The 18,892-nt window shown below is 45.2% G+C and overlaps 1 protein-coding gene across 1 annotated transcript in view; it reads right to left on the bottom strand.

The window, feature by feature from the left end:
• Positions 1-221: 221 nt before the first annotated feature.
• grin3ba (glutamate receptor, ionotropic, N-methyl-D-aspartate 3Ba) overlaps positions 222-18,892 on the bottom strand; it is a 105,608-nt gene continuing 86,937 nt past the window's right edge. Inside the window, exons 6-12 of the mRNA XM_019890572.1 lie at positions 18,028-18,174; positions 17,684-17,829; positions 14,815-14,930; positions 9,074-9,225; positions 6,464-6,628; positions 4,654-4,721; positions 222-1,428 (exon numbers count right to left, since the gene is read on the bottom strand). Coding sequence (XP_019746131.1) covers positions 504-1,428; positions 4,654-4,721; positions 6,464-6,628; positions 9,074-9,225; positions 14,815-14,930; positions 17,684-17,829; positions 18,028-18,174 — 1,719 coding nt within the window. The 3' untranslated portion in view covers positions 222-503. The remainder of the gene's footprint in view (positions 1,429-4,653; positions 4,722-6,463; positions 6,629-9,073; positions 9,226-14,814; positions 14,931-17,683; positions 17,830-18,027; positions 18,175-18,892) is intronic.

Raw genomic sequence — 18,892 nt, 5'->3', positions numbered from 1 at the left:
TGAGAAGAGAGGCATATGTTGCATTCAGGACTATGGTTCAAAATAGATATATAGTTCAAAATAAATAATATATATTGTTCGATTCAATATTTTGACTATAGGAGAAAACCATATAAAAAAAAAAAAAGAACCCAAAATTCATCCGATGTAGTTGATTTGATCATTTGTGTGGATAACGTTCATTGTAAAATGTATTTTTTATTATTAATAATATATATATATATATATATATATAGTCCTACCAATGTAAGTGAATATTGTAATATTATTTATCTTCCAGTAGTGGGAATTATTGAATCATTCTAATCGTAATATTATATTAGGTTGTGTGCTCGAGCTGGTGTGCTGTGAGTGAAAAATTTGGGCTGGTTCTAGTAGATTTTTATACTAAAACGTAGAAATGAATCTCCTGTTCATAATTTAAGATGGTTCTGTCATAATTAAGAATGCCTGTCTTCCCGCAGCGATGCACTCATTTTTCCTCCACCAGAGATCTCCTCAAATCAAGTCCCGCCCCCTGTGTGTGATTGGCTGTCTCTTGTCCTCTCCAAAGTGCTGAGAACGCGCGTCAGGCTTGCCTTCTGCCGGTCGAGGCTCAGAGTGTTCCGCGCCAACAGGACGGCGCCGGGCTGGCCGAGCCGACTTCGGTCCAAACTGGCGGAAGAAGCGGCGCGCGACTGGCCGGCCCGGTCCTCTGTCAGTGGTGGGGTGGAGCGTAGCTGGGGGGCTCGCCCTCGGTCCAGGCTGTTGATTGTGTTCAGTGGGCCGCTTCTCCCAAGCGTGAGGTTCCCGGGAATTGCCTGCTGAGGCTGGTTGTTGAGAGTCTGGCCGGTTCTGCCGGGCTGAGCAATGCTGCTCTTGTCTGTGCTGATGGTTTGGACCCGCAACCGGTCTCGCTCCCGCTCCAGGCTGGTGTCCCGGCGCAATGCCCCGCCGCGCTCCCTCTCCAGGCTGGTTTGGATCTCCGCCCTCCTGGCCAGGGCCTCCCTCAGCTGGTTGCGGAAGATCTCGATCTTTTCCTGGAGCTCCTGGAGTTCCCCTTCCCACAGGCCGGTCTGGCCGCCCCTTCCTCCCAGGGGAGAGAGTACCAAACCTGAGGACGCCAGCCCCGTGACGGGACCCCCGTTGGCTTGGAGGCTCAAATTCCCCAGGCTGGGGAGACCCAAGCCGCCGAGGCCAAGCCCGGGACGGCCCACCATGCCGGGGCGTCCGCGCACCGAGGCGGTGTGGGTTCGCAGCCGGTAGCTGTGGAGGGTGTCCAGGTCGAAGTGCACCCGCTTCTCCTTGGGCTCGTGGGACGGCGATGAGGAGCTGCCACTGTCCGCCGCCGAGCTGGAGGCCGGGAGGGATTTGGGGGGAGATGGCGGGGGAGGCTGCTGATGCTGCTTCCTGTGGAGGCTGCAGTTCTCCGAGATGCAAGAGGAGGCGCTGGTGGACAACAGGAGGAGTCCAAGTTAAAAATACGGAACATGCACTTTGCACCTGTCAACATGGCACAAGGACGGAAAGTGGACGATGATGTCATGAGGGTCTATCGAATAGGAAAGGGGTTGGCGAAGTGATTTCAGAGTGCTGACAGCAAATGAGTGCTCTGCCGCAATCTTGTAGCATCTTGATGCATGTTGATTCAATTACGTTGAAGTGAGTTGAGGGACTTCTTTTAGACAAAAAGAAGTGCGATGCTGCCATCTTGTCATATTTGCGTCAAAAGGAAATATGTTGAAGTGAGTTGAAGCGCTCCATTTAGAGAAAAGTGGTGCTTTGCCATCATCTTGTGGCATCCTGCTGCCAAGGAGCTATGTTGAAATGCACCGAGGAGTGGTGCTTTGCCATCATCTTGTGGCATCCTGCTGCTGCCATGTTGAAATGCATCGAGGCGCTTCATTTAGACAAAAGCAAAGCTCTGCCCCCATCGTGAGGCATCTTGGTGCCAACCAACTCTGTTGAAGTTAGTTGAGGAGCCGCATTGAGTGCTTAGATGCCATTTTGAGGCATCCTGGTGTCAAGGAACTACAGTGAAGTGGGTTGAGGAGCTTCTTTGAGACAAAAGGTACATTTACATCATAGTAAGAGATATTTAGTACGATTATTTGTCCATTCGGAATTATGCCGTGTCAAGTGAAACTCATGTTGAACAATCCATGAATGAGATTTCGAGGTTTCAGAATGAGGTTGAGCCTCTTACTTCTGTTCAAGGCCCGTCAGCTCTTTGCCTTCATCCTCATACGCCGTGTGGAGAGCTCGGTGAATCTTCTGGAAAATGAGGAGACAAACCAAATAAGAGAAAAATAGCAAAAACAAACCACATTATTAAAGCTTGTCTGACTCCATCATTGATTTATGGTGACAGCCTTGCTCCGCCCACACACAACGGCAACATCTCAAAATCCTTGCTGCATGCAGTTTGGCTTGCGTCCGTGCTTAACATTTGCAAACAGTCCAAATCTCAGAGACGAGGTCATCTTTGAAGGAATGAAAAATGGCCGAAAGCGATCACACCCGTACTTTTGATAGATAAAATGTCAATAAACACAATGACAGATAATGTGAACTAAGAGCTCTCTGTCTTTCCACTTTGTCAAGCCACTTCATTGTAGCACCAACTACTGGTGAGGAGGACTTACTCATTGTCAGATTTTTAAGGGTATTGGTGGCTGGTATCGCCGTCCTTTAAAAGTACCCGATACCTTAAAATAAGGTACTTTTTCATCCCAAACCAAGACCATGACTAACTTTACACCAGGATGAATACCAAATTTGGTGAGTTTCTGCATATGAGAAACCCCTCAAAAGCCTCCCTTAATTCAGGGAGAAATTTCAAGAGGGCCTTAACAACAGAAGACTGATCACTTCATCAGCTCCGAGATGAATCGAGAGATGAACGTATAAATTATGGAGAGCCATTATTCTCGTCACACAGCCCGAAATGTGACAGTCCATAAAGCCTGCTTTACATTTTAATCAAATTATCCGGCAAGAGAATTTGAGCTCGATGTGACGTAGCAGCTTCGAACCTTTCCTCAACCAGGCACACATGCAAACACTTGGAAGGAGCATTTCACTCGCGACAACAGACGTGGTGCTTTGATATCGGGCCTGATTATGGGATGGATGCTGCAGGCCGCCCTGAGGGCTTGCCCTTTTTGAGGTGGGGGAGGGACTGGAAGGGGGGAGGCAAAAGCAAAAAGCCTTGATGTTCTTGTCACTGCTAAATTTCTAATAATAACTCAAACTGACTGCCAAAGGCTTCTCATTTAATGGTAGGGCATGTGTGACTTTTACAAGTTCCATTTTGTTGACTTTTTGTTGATGTGGCACACCATTAGTGTGAATTATTTTAGTTTTTTTTTTACCCATTCCACTCCATATTTCGCTTGATGTATTTTGAATTCTCATTTACTTGCATTTTAAATACCTTTCTATCTAAAATATTCATAAAAATTAAAATAATGAGCCGTTGATAATTGTATCACGTCATGACATTGTTGTTACAACTTTTTGTGCATAATAAGTGGGTATGGTGAGATTTAAACCTCTCCATACATAAAAGTATTGGAAATCATACTGATTTAATGCATCAAAGTACTACATATTTATTACAGTGTTATTACAACAGTTTAGTTGCAAATGTACAACATGACTAAAAAAATGAGTAGAGAATGAGTGTTATTACGTTATTCATATTGTATTATAGCTTTTATTGTGTAACAAGTGTGTCTGATGAGATTACAGGGAATAAATTGCATCACATTATTACATCGTTCTATCTGGAGTAAAAAACAAAACCTGTTAAGGTATGCTAAAAAACACATTGAGCTAATTAATATTCCATTCATGTTACTTATTTCAAAGAAAATCCTAGCTGCGTTGACAGGTTTATGGCAGTAGAGGGCGCATGTTACCTTAAATAATAACTGCAGAGGCTGGTCTACTTACACAAGCATGTGTGTGTGTGTGTGTGTGACAACAGGAGGAGTCCAAGTTAAAAATACGGAACATGCACTTTGCACCTGTCAACATGGCACAAGGACGGAAAGTGGACGATGATGTCATGAGGGTCTATCGAATAGGAAAGGGGTTGGCGAAGTGATTTCAGAGTGCTGACAGCAAATGAGTGCTCTGCCGCAATCTGGTTGCATCGTGATGCATGTTGATTCAATTACATTAAAGTGAGTTGAGGCACTTCTTTTAGACAAAAAGAAGTGCGATGCTGCCATCCTGTCATATTTGCGTCAAAAGGAAATATGTTGAAGTGAGTTGAAGCGCTCCATTTAGAGAAAAGTGGTGCTTGGCCATCATCTTGTGGCATCCTGCTGCCAAGGAGCTATGTTGAAATGCACCGAGGAGCTTCATTTAGACAAAAGCAAAGCTCTGCCCCCATCGTGAGGCATCTTGGTGCCAACCAACTCTGTTGAAGTTAGTTGAGGAGCCGCATTGAGTGCTTAGATGCCATTTTGAGGCATCCTGGTGTCAAGGAACTACAGTGAAGTGGGTTGAGGAGCTTCTTTGAGACAAAAGGTACATTTACATCATAGTAAGAGATATTTAGTACGATTATTTGTCCATTCGGAATTATGCCGTGTCAAGTGAAACTCATGTTGAACAATCCATGAATGAGATTTCGAGGTTTCAGAATGAGGTTGAGCCTCTTACTTCTGTTCAAGGCCCGTCAGCTCTTTGCCTTCATCCTCATACGCCGTGTGGAGAGCTCGGTGAATCTTCTGGAAAATGAGGAGACAAACCAAATAAGAGAAAAATAGCAAAAACAAACCACATTATTAAAGCTTGTCTGACTCCATCATTGATTTATGGTGACAGCCTTGCTCCGCCCACACACAACGGCAACATCTCAAAATCCTTGCTGCATGCAGTTTGGCTTGCGTCCGTGCTTAACATTTGCAAACAGTCCAAATCTCAGAGACGAGGTCATCTTTGAAGGAATGAAAAATGGCCGAAAGCGATCACACCCGTACTTTTGATAGATAAAATGTCAATAAACACAATGACAGATAATGTGAACTAAGAGCTCTCTGTCTTTCCACTTTGTCAAGCCACTTCATTGTAGCACCAACTACTGGTGAGGAGGACTTACTCATTGTCAGATTTTTAAGGGTATTGGTGGCTGGTATCGCCGTCCTTTAAAAGTACCCGATACCTTAAAATAAGGTACTTTTTCATCCCAAACCAAGACCATGACTAACTTTACACCAGGATGAATACCAAATTTGGTGAGTTTCTGCATATGAGAAACCCCTCAAAAGCCTCCCTTAATTCAGGGAGAAATTTCAAGAGGGCCTTAACAACAGAAGACTGATCACTTCATCAGCTCCGAGATGAATCGAGAGATGAACGTATAAATTATGGAGAGCCATTATTCTTGTCACACAGCCCGAAATGTGACAGTCCATAAAGCCTGCTTTACATTTTAATCAAATTATCCGGCAAGAGAATTTGAACTCGATGTGACGTAGCAGCTTCAAACCTTTCCTCAACCAGGCACACATGCCAACACTTGGAAGGAGCATTTCACTCGCGACAACAGACGTGGTGCTTTGATATCGGGCCTGATTATGGGATGGATGCTGCAGGCCGCCCTGAGGGCTTGCCCTTTTTGAGGTGGGGGAGGGACTGGAAGGGGGGAGGCAAAAGCAAAAAGCCTTGATGTTCTTGTCACTGCTAAATTTCTAATAATAACTCAAACTGACTGCCAAAGGCTTCTCATTTAATGGTAGGGCATGTGTGACTTTTACAAGTTCCATTTTGTTGACTTTTTGTTGATGTGGCACACCATTAGTGTGAATTATTTTAGTTTTTTTTTTACCCATTCCACTCCATATTTCGCTTGATGTATTTTGAATTCTCATTTACTTGCATTTTAAATACCTTTCTATCTAAAATATTCATAAAAATTAAAATAATGAGCCGTTGATAATTGTATCACGTCATGACATTTTTGTTCCAACTTTTTGTGCATAATAAGTGGGTATGGTGAGATTTAAACCTCTCCATACATAAAAGTATTGGAAATCATACTGATTTAATGCATCAAAGTACTACATATTTATTACAGTGTTATTACAACAGTTTAGTTGCAAATGTACAACATGACTAAAAAAATGAGTAGAGAATGAGTGTTATTACGTTATTCATATTGTATTATAGCTTTTATTGTGTAACAAGTGTGTCTGATGAGATTACAGGGAATAAATTGCATCACATTATTACATCGTTCTATCTGGAGTAAAAAACAAAACCTGTTAAGGTATGCTAAAAAACACATTGAGCTAATTAATATTCCATTCATGTTACTTATTTCAAAGAAAATCCTAGCTGCGTTGACAGGTTTATGGCAGGAGGGGGCGCATGTTACCTTAAATAATAACTGCAGAGGCTGGGCTACTTAAACCAGCATGGGGGTGGGGGTGGGGTGTGTGTGTGTGTGTGTGTGTGTGTGTGTTGTCACCTGGCTGGTGTGTAGCCAGTACTGCAGCGTGTGCCTGCGGCGGAGGCGGGGGATGACCAGGTGGTAGAAGGTGTGCTCGCCCGCCAAGGTCAGCAAGGCGCCACCCACCCCCATGCACAGCAGCACAAAAAGGCCCGAGAAGTGCTGGATGCCCATCTGGAGTGTCTGGAGGGAGGTTTGGGGGAGGGTTGAGGGGGGTTGAGGGAGAGGGACCTTCACATCTAAGTAGGAGCTCAGTGCATAAATGAGCATCAACGAGAGCTGAGGGGGAACAAAAGGAACCTGCCAGCAGGCAGGTGCTCAAAGGAAAAGAATGATTGGATGTTTGAGGAAGATTTGCCTTGGTCGCACTCTCGAAGCCGTTTCTTAGTCTCGACTCGCTCCAGGCTTTGGGCTCGGCTGGGTTTCAACCTCCCTTGGTCTTGACTTGCTTTGTTTGGCCTTGGATTTCATTTTTGATTTGGGTTCAACCTGCTTCGTTACTTGACTCGACCTGCCGTGGTCTTAGTCTTGACTCATCTTAGTCACCACTTGGTTCTTTGTCGGTTTCGAGTCAGTCTCAACCCGTTTTGTTCTTGGACATGATTTGGGAACAACCCGTCTTGATGTTAGTCTTGCCTTGGTCCCTACCGGCCTTCGTCCAAAGCGTGACTTCACCTCAACCCTCAGCCCTCATTGGTCTTTGTCGTGGTCATTGGTCTTGCTTCTTTTTCAAAGTCGACTCAGTCTCGACCGTTTTCAGACTCCACTAGGTCTACGTCTTCCCAGGCTTGGTCTCCGGACTCATTGTCAAGATGCATCCTGTAATCTTTAGCCTCAAATCATATCAGTGACATGGTTTTGGCTCATGCTTGACCCACTTCTCTTTGACTCACTTTTGACTTGACTCGGTCTCAACAGGCCTTGGTCTTAGACTCATTGTGGTCTCAATTTACCTTAGTTTTTTGTGGAGTTTGTCCCACATTGGACCCAGTCTGAATTTGAACTAAAATCTCTTTGGTATTGCAATAGATGGTGTTTCCACGTCATGATCTTATCTTTGAACTGCTCTCCGCTCACAGGGGCGGCATGGCTCAGAAGCAGGTCCCATGTCGACCATCTTTGAAGTGTCTTTCAGAAAGACACTGAACCCCCAGTTACTCCGAATGCTGCGTCAACAGTCGGTGACCCTAACCCGAGTAACCCTAACCCTAACCCTCAACTTGATTCCAATTCACCTTGGTCTTTAGTATCAACTCGGTTTTGACACTCCTTACTTAAAATAGGTCTCAAACTGCCTTTTGACTTGGTCTCAACACACTGTGGTCTCAGTCACGACTTGACTCAGTCTTAGTCTGGGTTTGGTCTCGACCTGTCGTGGTCTTGGTCTGGACCTGACCTCGGTCTTATTCCTCAATTCCTCTTAGTTTCAGCAGAATGCCTGACTTTGTCTAAAGCAGTTCCCAAATGCACACATACAAACAGAGACACAAACACACACAGACACCTGCCTGCCTTCTGTGACATCTCTCCTAGTCGGTGCAGAGGAGGCATCATCTTCTAAAGTGCTCTCATCAGGTTCCTGTCACTGAGCTTATAATAATAATAATATGGGCGACGCCTCTGTGATGCTGTGCAATTAGCCGCGCGCTGAATCTGCAATTTTGTCAGCCAGGTGCTTAACGTTTTCTCCATCCAGAGGGCAACGTGGCGCTAAATCCCAAATTGTTCCTAAATTAGCCCAAACAACAACCACGGCCCTCCCCAAAGGAAGGAGAGAGTAGCGAGTTGTTGTTCAAGGTTCAGCTTTCAAAGTCAAGTGCAGCCCCTCAGCAAATCCAGCAGGTGGCTGCGGCGAAAAAACAAATTACCGTACGACTACTACCGTGACTGCAACTACTTCCGCTAACTGCGTGTCTGTTCTCAATGTGCCCTGCGTGGGTTTTCTCTCTCTCTAAAATTATCCATCCATTTTCTGATCCGCTTTATCCTCACAAGGGTCGAGGAGGGTGCTGGAGCCTATGCCAGCTGTCTTCGGGCAGTCAGCGGGGGACACCCTGAACCGGTAGCCAGCCAATCGCAGGGCACACAGAGACGACCAACCATCCGCACTCTCACTCATACCAAGGGGCAATTTGGAGTGTTCAATCAGCCTGCCATGCATGTTTTTGGAATGTGGGAGGAAACCGGAGTACCCAGAGAAAACCCACGCAGGCACGGAGAGAACATGCAAACTCTACACAGGAAGGCCGGACCCGGGATCGAACCCACGACCTCTGCACTGTGAGGCCGACGCGCTAACCAGTCGACCACTCTAGAATTAGTTTTTCAAATAGTTACATATAAAAACGTTTCGAATATTAAAACACTGTTGCCGAAAAGGTGCAGCGAGAAACAGACCGAACACATAACCAAATGTCATCGAACTGTGTGACCCTGTCGCTGAGCTTGTTCAGGCATGTGTGTGCGCCTACGCGTGCGTCTCTGTAATTGCGTGTGACAGTTAGTTGGCAGGCCGCGTCCCCAAGGGAGCATTATTTCGAGAAGTGTCGCTTTTAAAACGCGGCAGACGAAGACGACGGCCGAAGTCCACCATCACCCCCCCGGCCGCCCCGTCATCCTGTCACTTACCTCAGTCACAGCGAAGACACGCTTCCCGCAGGGCACCACCTTGTACCATTTGTCGTGTAGCATGTCCATGAAGCCGTCCGACTTGTAGCGGCTCACGAACTCGGACACGTTGCGGGTCAGAGGGGAGCCTTGCGGCAGGCCGATGCCGTAACCTGCGAGAGATGGACAACAAACGAGCTTGGTCAACAGAGTGGAAGGACTTGTCGTTTTCTAGGAAATGATGCATGGGCCGAGGAATTTTGGTATGAATCGAAATGAACCAGTGAGTCTTCTGCCTAGGTCACGATCAAGTCTTAGCTTTGACTCGGTCTTGATGTAGTTTCAAACCCTCAAAATATTCATCCTGACTTGGTCTTAACCCCCCAATGTTTTGATCTTCACTTAGTCTGGGCTCCATAAAGTCTTGGTCTTGACTTGGTCTCAACCGGCCTTGGTCTTAGGCTCCTTGTGCCCTTAATCCCCAACGTGGTCTTCATTCAGTATCAGCCCCTCAAAACCTTGGTCTTCACTTTTCAAAAACTTGTATTTGACTTGGTGTCAGCACCTGAATCTCAATCTTGCCTTTATCAGTCTCAGTCCAACCCCTCCAAGCCCTGCTCTTGAATCAGTTTGACACCCTTAAAGGCTTGGTCTTACCTCATGAAGTCTTGGTCTGGAGTCTGAAAAGACAAGACCAAGACTTTGAGGTCTCAAGACAACCTGAAAATCTTGATCTTGTCTTGCCTTTCGAAAAGTCTTGGCTTTCGAAAACGTTGGCCTTGACTTCGTCTTGACTCCTCCAAAAGTTTGTCTGGACTCGCTATGACACAAAGTATTCCACTTCTTTTAACAGATGGACCTTGGCGAAGGACTTTGCTCCACTCGCATGCTCATGATAGCATTGCTAACACCCAAAAAAAAAAAAAAAAATGTAACGGTGACCTCAGACTTCGATACGAGAGAATTGTTCAGCCTTGGCGGGGGTCGACTGTACGTTGTGTGGCCGGCGATGCACTTTGGCCCCTTCCTCGCAGTGTGTGACGGCGAGGTCGTCACTTCTTAAAGCAGCTGAGGCCCGCTGTGGTAGTTCCCGTGTAGCAAAACCAGTCAGTCGGTCGGCCTCAATTAGCTAAAGGGCAGATGCTCTCTGAAATAAGATTTATTGGCTCACGAGGCTTCAGCTAGAATCCAAATCAAGCACTTTGCAGCCAAGTGTGGTGAGCTCACGCACGTACACGCACACACACACTCGCGCACGACCTCAAACACATACACAGTAGGTCAGTGCAACGTGGTGGCCTTTTCTGTAAGCATGTCGGGCGAATAAAACATGCCGCAATTTTCGAATGCCAAGCACTCCCACCAATCTTGTTTTTCTGCTATTATGCTTGTCCTTTTGTCGATGAATGTCCAAATATTCTATGCTAAAAAAAAAACCCCATCAAATAACCCTGATCAGGTTTTCGTCTTGACTCTGCCTTGGTCACAGTCTCGGCTCTGTCGAACCTGCAATGGTCTTTCCCTTTGGTATCAACTTGCATCTGTTGTAGTCTCAACCTGTCCTGACTTGGTCTTAACATCTCAAAGACTTGGTCTTGGTTCTTTAAAGTCTTGGTCCTGCCTCAATCTCATCCCTTCAAAGTTTTGGATCCACTCTAATTCATAACTTGTTGTTAGTTTGTTAAAGTTTGATAGTGACTCTGTCTCAACCCTTCACAGACTTGGTTTTCAAATGGTCTCAGCTACTTTGAGTCTTTGTTTCTTGGTCTTAACATCTCAAAGACTTGGTCTTGGTTCTTTAAAGTCTTGGTCCTGCCTCAATCTCATCCCTTCAAAGTCTTGGTTTTGGATCCACTCTAATTCATAACTTGTTAGTTTGTTAAAGTTGGATAGTGACTCTGTCTCAACCCTTCACAGACTTGGTTTTCAAATGGTCTCAGCTACTTTGAGTCTTTGTTTTGACTTCACCTCAACTCCTTATAGTCGAGGTCTGGACCTGGGCTCAGTTTGTAAATGTCTCGGTCTAGCATTGGTCTCTACTCCCGAAAGTTTTGGTCTTGACTTGGTGTCCGTTCTTCCAACGCTTGCTTAGAATCTTCGTCTTGACTGAGTTTCAACCCTTCAATGTCTTTATCTGGACTCGGTCTGGGACCAAGTGGTCTTGTGTAGTACTTATGTCAAAGCTAATGATGTCACTGCGGGAGACGGCCCCCTTTCTCAGATACAAACAAGTGCAGGAAGACCTTTCAATGATGGTCCAATGATGAATGGCTATCCAGGTAGACATCTGGCATGGACGTCAACATATGCGAGCTACAAGAGATGAAATATTAAATACTTAGCAGATGTTCCGTTCCTCCAGCCTTCTGGGATCGGAACACTTTTTGGCAGCTTGTTGTAATACCGTCTTAAAGCAACAGCGTGCAGTGTCCTCGGCTGCAATTACCGCTCGTATCTTCCCCCATTTTAGCCTGCTGTTTATCTACATCATTCCTTCTCTCTTTTTTTTTTTCCTCCTCGCTCTCTTATCTCCCGCTTGCTTTGTCTCGCTCTCTTCCTCCCGCCCCGTCAGAGCAGGCAGACGTCGCCGTCACCGTCGTCAGCCTCGGCGTGCCCATTTATTGAACAAATGATGGAACACGAGCAAGCTGACACTTATCATACCTTTATGGACTATAAAAGCCACACAAATCTCCCCTATGGCGACACACACCCACGTCAGGTTTCAATCTGTACGGCTTCTCAGCGGGCTCATTAATGGGAAAGAACATTCGGTACACTTGCATGAACAAATAGTGCTCGGGTTTGATCGCCGCTGTTAAAGAGATGTTTATTGTTGGGATTATCATCTTGAATCACCGTGTCAAATTATTATGAGGAACACCTCTCAGTCTGACACAGTGCAACGGGACACAAAGAACCTTTTTTTTAATCTGTCTAAGTCACCAATTTTGTATTTGTTTTTCTCTATGTCCATTTTTTTTTCTTCCAGGCAGATGAAGAACATTCTTCTGCAGAAGTGGATCCATTTTGCTAGACAAACAGCAGGGGCTCGGAACAGTGCCCAGAGGAAGAGCGCGAGAGACGATCACTCCGCTCTTTGCCTGGAATCTGAGAGCAAATCTTGATCGGATGCTCAAGTTCCTGCTCGAGATGGTAACAACCGGGATGGTAACATTTATGTCTCAATTTTGGGGCGGGCTTGGGACGGGTTAGGGCATTTACATGGAAAACGCGTCTCTAGGAACAACATTTTCTAGTTAAGAATTTTGTAAGTATCGGTACCACTGTAATTTTTTTCAATTGATTCGTTCCTCATTCATATTTTAAAAAAATAAGAAGAGGTCCACTGTACTGTTGGTTTTACATAGAATTTATACAGTTCATATACAGTATGGGGACGAAGATGCTTAACAATTATCACACACATAAATTGGCCAATGCCTTGTCCGACAAAGCGTCAATCAACAATGCGCCAAATTCTCCCTGCCGAGGCAGATTGTTTAATCCACTTGAGTGTCTTGGATCTCATCAGATGGTGCAGCTGCCCCGAACGAAGTGTATTGCGGCGTTTGGCAACGACGGCTGTACGCAAACAAGCGCGCCCGTCGGGATCTGACGTTTGTGCTTCCGCTCACGTCGCCGACATCTTATCGACGACGGCGAAGTATCAGGAAGCACTTAAGGCGTAGGCGCTGACGGCCAGGCAGCGCCATCCATTTTACTTTTTTATCTCCAAACGGGGGCGTGGCAATGATGTATTGCGAGCATCAACATGCGCAGCAACATTTCCGCCATACTTCTTCATATCGTCTTACACTATCTCATAATTGTTTTGGGAGTTGAAGACCTTATCGGGCTATTGTTGTTTTTTTTTTTTTTTAGGTATCCATTTACGCATCCATTCCTTTTTAAAGCGCTTGTCTGAGTTAGGCTTGCAGGTGAGCGAGAGCCGATCCCAGTTGACCCAGAGGTCGGATTGGTTGCCGGCCGATCGCAGGGCATATTTTGACGATCTGCCGCACTCACGTTAACACCGACAGACAATTCAACGTCGAGAAACACCGAACATTCGAAAGTGTACGCACGCATACTGCTGCCACACCGAGATGAAAACGTCCAGCGCCATGTGATCCAATTTCACGTTTCAAACGTGATACATTTTTATAAGGTGATGCGTTTCACGTTAAAAACGTGATACGTTTGATTTCTCGCATTCGGCAAAACAAAACGAAGCAAAACTTTCCGGTTCAGGTCACTCGTGGAGACTTATGCAGGGATGCGTATCTTCTTTCTAAATCTTTGCAAACACTTGGAGCCCGTGAGCACAAAAGTTTGCACACCCCTCTGAGAACCACACCTCCACCGTGTCGCCCAATTCAAACTTCCTCTTCAGAAGCGACTTCCTCAGATATTCCGATGCATCCTCCGCGGCTTTGCTCCTTTCACCAAAGTTTCCAAAGTGGTTACCGGGAGGCTAAATTGCATCTTACTCAACTTTTCCCATTAAAAGTCGTCAGCAGACGAGACGTGAGCGGCCTGATCAACGGCGGCATCTCTCGGGAAAAACTGGCCCGCCGCCCAAAAAAACAACAAAGAGGGCGACGACCGTCGGCTTGTTGCAAAATAATGAATGGGCCCCGTTGTCGGCGTGCTCTCCCCCTTGCACCTTTTCTGCAGGGAGGGACTGGAGGAGCGATCGGCCGGCCGCCATCTTTCCACGGCACAAATCATCGCATTAACGCTGGCCGCGTCCTCACCTTCTGTGCTCTCCCTTCTCTCGCTCGAGGTGAAGGTTTGTCTCGATTAGGCGACTCCGTTGGCCGCCTCTTTTATCACTCAAATGAAAGGCGGCCCCGTATCGCCACCGCCTTTGCCTTCTTGCCGCTTTATTGTTCCCTCGCTCGTGTTTACTGTGTCATCCTCGCTCCTTTCCGCATCCGCTTTCCTCCCGTCCTCGTCTGCCTTTCTAAGCGGTCCGTCAAGCTCACGTCCCAGTGAGTGGCTCTCGCTTGGAAAGCTGGACGGCCCTTGAGGGACTCCGAAAGTGTCCACGCTTTGACTGACAGTTCCAAAAATAATTTATTTTTTCCCCTATGTTTTCAAACTTTAATGGGAACCCCAAAGATAGCCGACTACACCTTGATAGAACAAACAATCATTTTCCGATGTCGAAAACAAAACAACAACAACAAAAGAAAAACATGGAATTGATGGCGGATGACCCCTAGGACCAATTTCTTTTTTTTTTTTTTTTTTTGCTGTTTTCTGCGCACGGACGCTGGATGTGACTCATGTGTGAATGCTCTGGACGTTGACCATGAATAATAGATAGCACCTGCATACTTTTAGCCTGCAGTGAAAGTTCATGCGGTGAATCATTGCTGCCACTCACAGAGATAACATAGTATTTCAGCCCCCCCCCCCCCCTCTCTTCCCGTACCATCTCGCTCAGTGCGGGGGCGCGCGCATATGTCAAAATGTGTGTTGCAGAGCACCACGTGTGTGTGTTGATGAAGAATGTGCACCTCATGCCACCATGCAAGGTACATACATCATATACCTTGTGTGTCTGTGTGTTTGTGTGTGTGTGGGACCCACATGTGAGAGATAAAAATTATGTCAGAGATAAATCATGCCGTATCATCCCATGTGGTCACATATACTGACTGCATAGAACTTATAACACCCCACCCGCCCCTCGCCCTCGTCCGCCGAACCTCACTTTTCGTGTTTGTGTTTGCGAGTGTGTTGAAGCACACCTTCGATGGCGAACGGCTTGCCCACCGTCAGCAGCTTACAGTCCGCGTCGATGGATACCTCGAAATCCAGCAGGGCTTTGTCCATGATGAAGGCATCGAGAATAGGAGGATTGGTCCTTCGCCGCACGCACAAACACGCACACACACGCACACACACGTCGCACGAGTAAGACAAAACACAGATTCAGATTGGTTTAGATTTTTTTTTTTAACTCAAAAAAATAAAATAAAAAATTGTTTTCTTACCTGTCAAAATGTTTTCATTTTTTTATTGTCCTAATAATAAGTATGGAACATTTCAGGAAATTTAGGAAAAATCTTTTTTTGAAGAAAAAAAAAATTCTGCAGACATTTTTAGTTTTAATTGGTAACATATTTTTTCCAATAATAACCATTTAACTTTCTGTGTTTAGTTGAACTACAAAAAAAAAAATGTTATTTGTCAAATTCGGTCTTAAAATACACTCACTCATTCACTTTCCAAACCACTTCTCCATATATTTTTAATTTAAATGTATCCGTGTGGCACGTTACCACTCGGGGGTACACGGCTTCCGCTGGTGGCACGTCGTCAAAGAATCACTGCCCAACTGCAGTTCAGTTGTATTTCACTTTTCAGATCAAAACACTGTTTTTGCATTTCATGTTGGTTTTTACAGAGGAACAATTTTTATTGTTTTAATGGTGTAATTTTTTTTAAGTTGCATTTTTTCCCCACAAGCAAACACATATCATATGAACGCAACATCTGAGCATGTTGAAACACAGCGTCCCTTGCGCGTAAATTGAAAGCGGACGCCATTTAAGTGCATGCTAAGGTAAACACGTATATCATTTACCGAAGCCGGCAGTCTCTGTGGCGGCCCGATAAGACTTTGGACACACTGCCAAAGACTATTCTTCTTCTTCTCCTCCAATTGATCGGCCTGAACCTAATTGACCTCTAATTATAGAGCGCTCCTATTTGCCGGCGAACAACGGGCGGCCGGAGATAAGCGCCGGCGCCACAAAGTGGATTGAAAGCGTCTCAACACGGCAGAGACGTCCAGTTAGGGGAAAACAATCATGTTGGGAAGGACAATAACACGAAACGCACTTTTACATTTCTTGTAAGCTCGCTAAGCGTTCTTCGTGTGGCGGCGGGAGTATGTCATGGCGACTGAATGCATTACGGAACACAACAAAACATTGTGAAAATTGAAAAAAAAAAAAACCCAAAACAATAAAGCACCACTTAACTAATTTAAATGAAGCGGGATGGGGGTCAAATTTGGAAAAGTGCAGATATTATTGACAATTTTCTCAGAAAAAAGTTGTATGAAATATTACATTTTGTTAATAAATAAATAAATAAATATTGATCCATTTTTGTTGTTGGCCCAGAACGTCCAATGTCACAATTTGGTAAATTAATTCTTTTTTTTCCCCACAAATCTACAACAAGCAGGTGTCATTTTGATGAATTATTGTGTTGAGCGCAACATGCGGTTGTGTTGAGTTATGATAGTCAACAAAACTTATTTCGTTTTCGTTGACTGTCATACCCGGGATTAAAATAATATCATTGTCAGAAAATGGCCGTAAATGTGATCAAGGTTCTCCTCAATTTGGCGGTTTTTGTTGGTTAGCAGGATGATGTCACAAAGCAGGCGTCGTGCGTGGGTCGGGGAGGTACCCGTACGCAGAAAATGCGAAAAACGTCATTTCAGTCACCATTCAAGGTTGGCAATGTTTACAGCGAGACAAAAAGGCGGACTTTCCAGAGTTATTCCTTTTCCTTTTTTTTTGTTTTACTTTGCTGTGCTAGCAGAGCGGCGGTGTTTTATTGTTTACCTCTAGCGAGGCCTGTCAGGCACAAAGAAACATGGAGGAGAGAGGAGGAGGGCTTTCTTCTGGGACATAAACACACTGACCTTACCCGATGCGCCACCTTAAATTCAATTCAGTGAAATTTTAATTAGAGGACTTTTTATTTTTTTAAATGTCTATCCCCCCAATGATTCATTTTACCATATTTAAGTTTCGTGTTCGTTTATATTTGGAGTGTTTGTTGAGTGATAAATAATTTTAAAAAATTGTTTTAATCATATGGTTACTAGAATAACCTAAAAAAATGATGATGATCAAATGAAAATGTGCTGGTCCCAAAGCAGTTAAGACTTGCTCGTCTGCAGGCACCGTTCAAAAGCTCCCCTTTTCGTGTGAAGCTTCCGTTAATTGCTTGTGTGTTTTTGGGGAGGTCAGTTATCATCATTCCAGTGGGGACGTCTCAATTAATGCGGTAAACCTGAAATAATTTCATTTAACCAATTGAGTCAACTCTGCGATAACCTCTTTTTAAAGATATATATATATATATATATTTTTTTTTTTTTAAGGCAAGTTTCAGAGGCTGTCTTCACCTTGTCCCGCTTGAAGGTGAAATTTGTGTTTGCTGGCTTTTCTTCATTTTGTCTTCTCTTGTATTCGTCTGTACACAAGCCCGGGTGGGTGGAAGAGCAAACTTGGCACAGGCTTTTCTTTTTTTCTTTTTTTTTTTTTTTTTTGTGCACGTTGTCTTCTGAAATCAAGATTTCCATTCAGGAGGCGTGACTCTGTCTGCCTTACTCTTTGTTTGTTTGTTTGCTTGCTTGCTTGTTTGTTTATTGATCGCCCGCCAATAAGAATGGAAAATGGTTTTGCAATTGTGATGCAGGAGGCAGCGGATCTGACGGCATTTTTGCACTCAAATAACACCAACAACAATCAAGGTTAGAGTTGCTGGGCAGTCTAGTTTAAGTGATTGCCGGAATTTTTTTTTTTTTAATCGTGTGTGTGTGTGTGTGTGTGTGTGTGTGTGTGTGTTTGTTTGCGTGTGTGTGCGTCTTACTTGAGCATGTGCACGCCCTCGGGGGTGGTGGGCTGGTTGAAGCGCCGCATGTAGTCGTGCATCTCGGGGAAGCTCTTCTTCATGTAATCCTCGGCGCTGCTCTCGCGCACTGTACCGAATCGGAAGCCCAGCGACGGGTGGTGCAACTGCCGCGGCGGGACGCCACGGAAGAAAAAAAACAAACAAAAAAAAAAAAAAAAACGGGGCGCAAGAGGAAGAGGATGCAGGACGACACAGCAAATCAAAAATCGAACCAAATACGAAGTTTGTTGTGCTACAGTCAAAATCACTTTGACTTCCTCACAGGTTTGAGTCACTGGCCAGTCTACGAGTCCGAGTCTAACCTTATCATCGTGGATTCCCGACACCTGCTCGAAGGTCTTTTCGCCAACCATGACGGCGGCCAGGTTGGCCGTGTAGCTGGAGAGCACCAGGAGGCAAAAGATGGCCCACAGGTTCATCAGGAAGCGGCCCGTCCAGCATTTGGGGGTCTGAAGAGGGGGGAGGGGTGACAACAAAAGCCTCACAACGGCCCGTGGACTCCACCACCACCATCATCATCATCATCAGCCATCGCCTCTCTCACCAGTAAGTGACAATAGGAGACATGATACCAAGTATGCTGTGGATTAGTTCTCGGAGGTCGTCCAGAGTAATAACGATGCCTTTCTCCCCTCTATTCAGTTGCTCCAAAATGATGCTCTTGCGCTACACGTTCTTTGAGTAAACTCCAGTACTTTTTAAATTTCTCTCATGTCGTTTGCTATTCAACGTTTTAAATGGGATTGCCTTCCTATGTTATTTTGCAACTGTGAAGCACATTGCGTTAACTTGTTGACGAAATTCAACCCACCTCAAATCAACTGTATTTTTTAGAGCATTTTGAAACAACCACCGCTGTATACAAAGTGCGGTACATGCAGCAAAAATAATCCATGCAACAAAAAACAATACACAGGAAGCCAGTGAAGGGAGGAGGAGGTGGGTGCTCGGTCTTCGGAGTACCTGTCGAGAGGCGAGCAGCAGCATTTTGGAGCAACTGGAGATGCTTCATGGAGGATTGCTTGACTCCAAAGTAAAGTGCATGACAATAATCCGCATGAGAGGTAACGAAGCGGCTTCGCCTTGCCTTGTTGAGAAAAGTGGAAAAAGTGAGGACCGAGTGTTGTTCTTCGAAGGACACTTTTTGGTTTCAAACCGAGCCTTCCA

This window comes from Hippocampus comes, unplaced genomic scaffold, assembly GCF_001891065.2.
Source record: "Hippocampus comes isolate QL1 unplaced genomic scaffold, H_comes_QL1_v1.1 scaffold168, whole genome shotgun sequence".
Lineage (NCBI taxonomy): Eukaryota > Metazoa > Chordata > Actinopteri > Syngnathiformes > Syngnathidae > Hippocampus > Hippocampus comes.
This window is presented reverse-complemented; position numbering and strand designations above follow the sequence as displayed.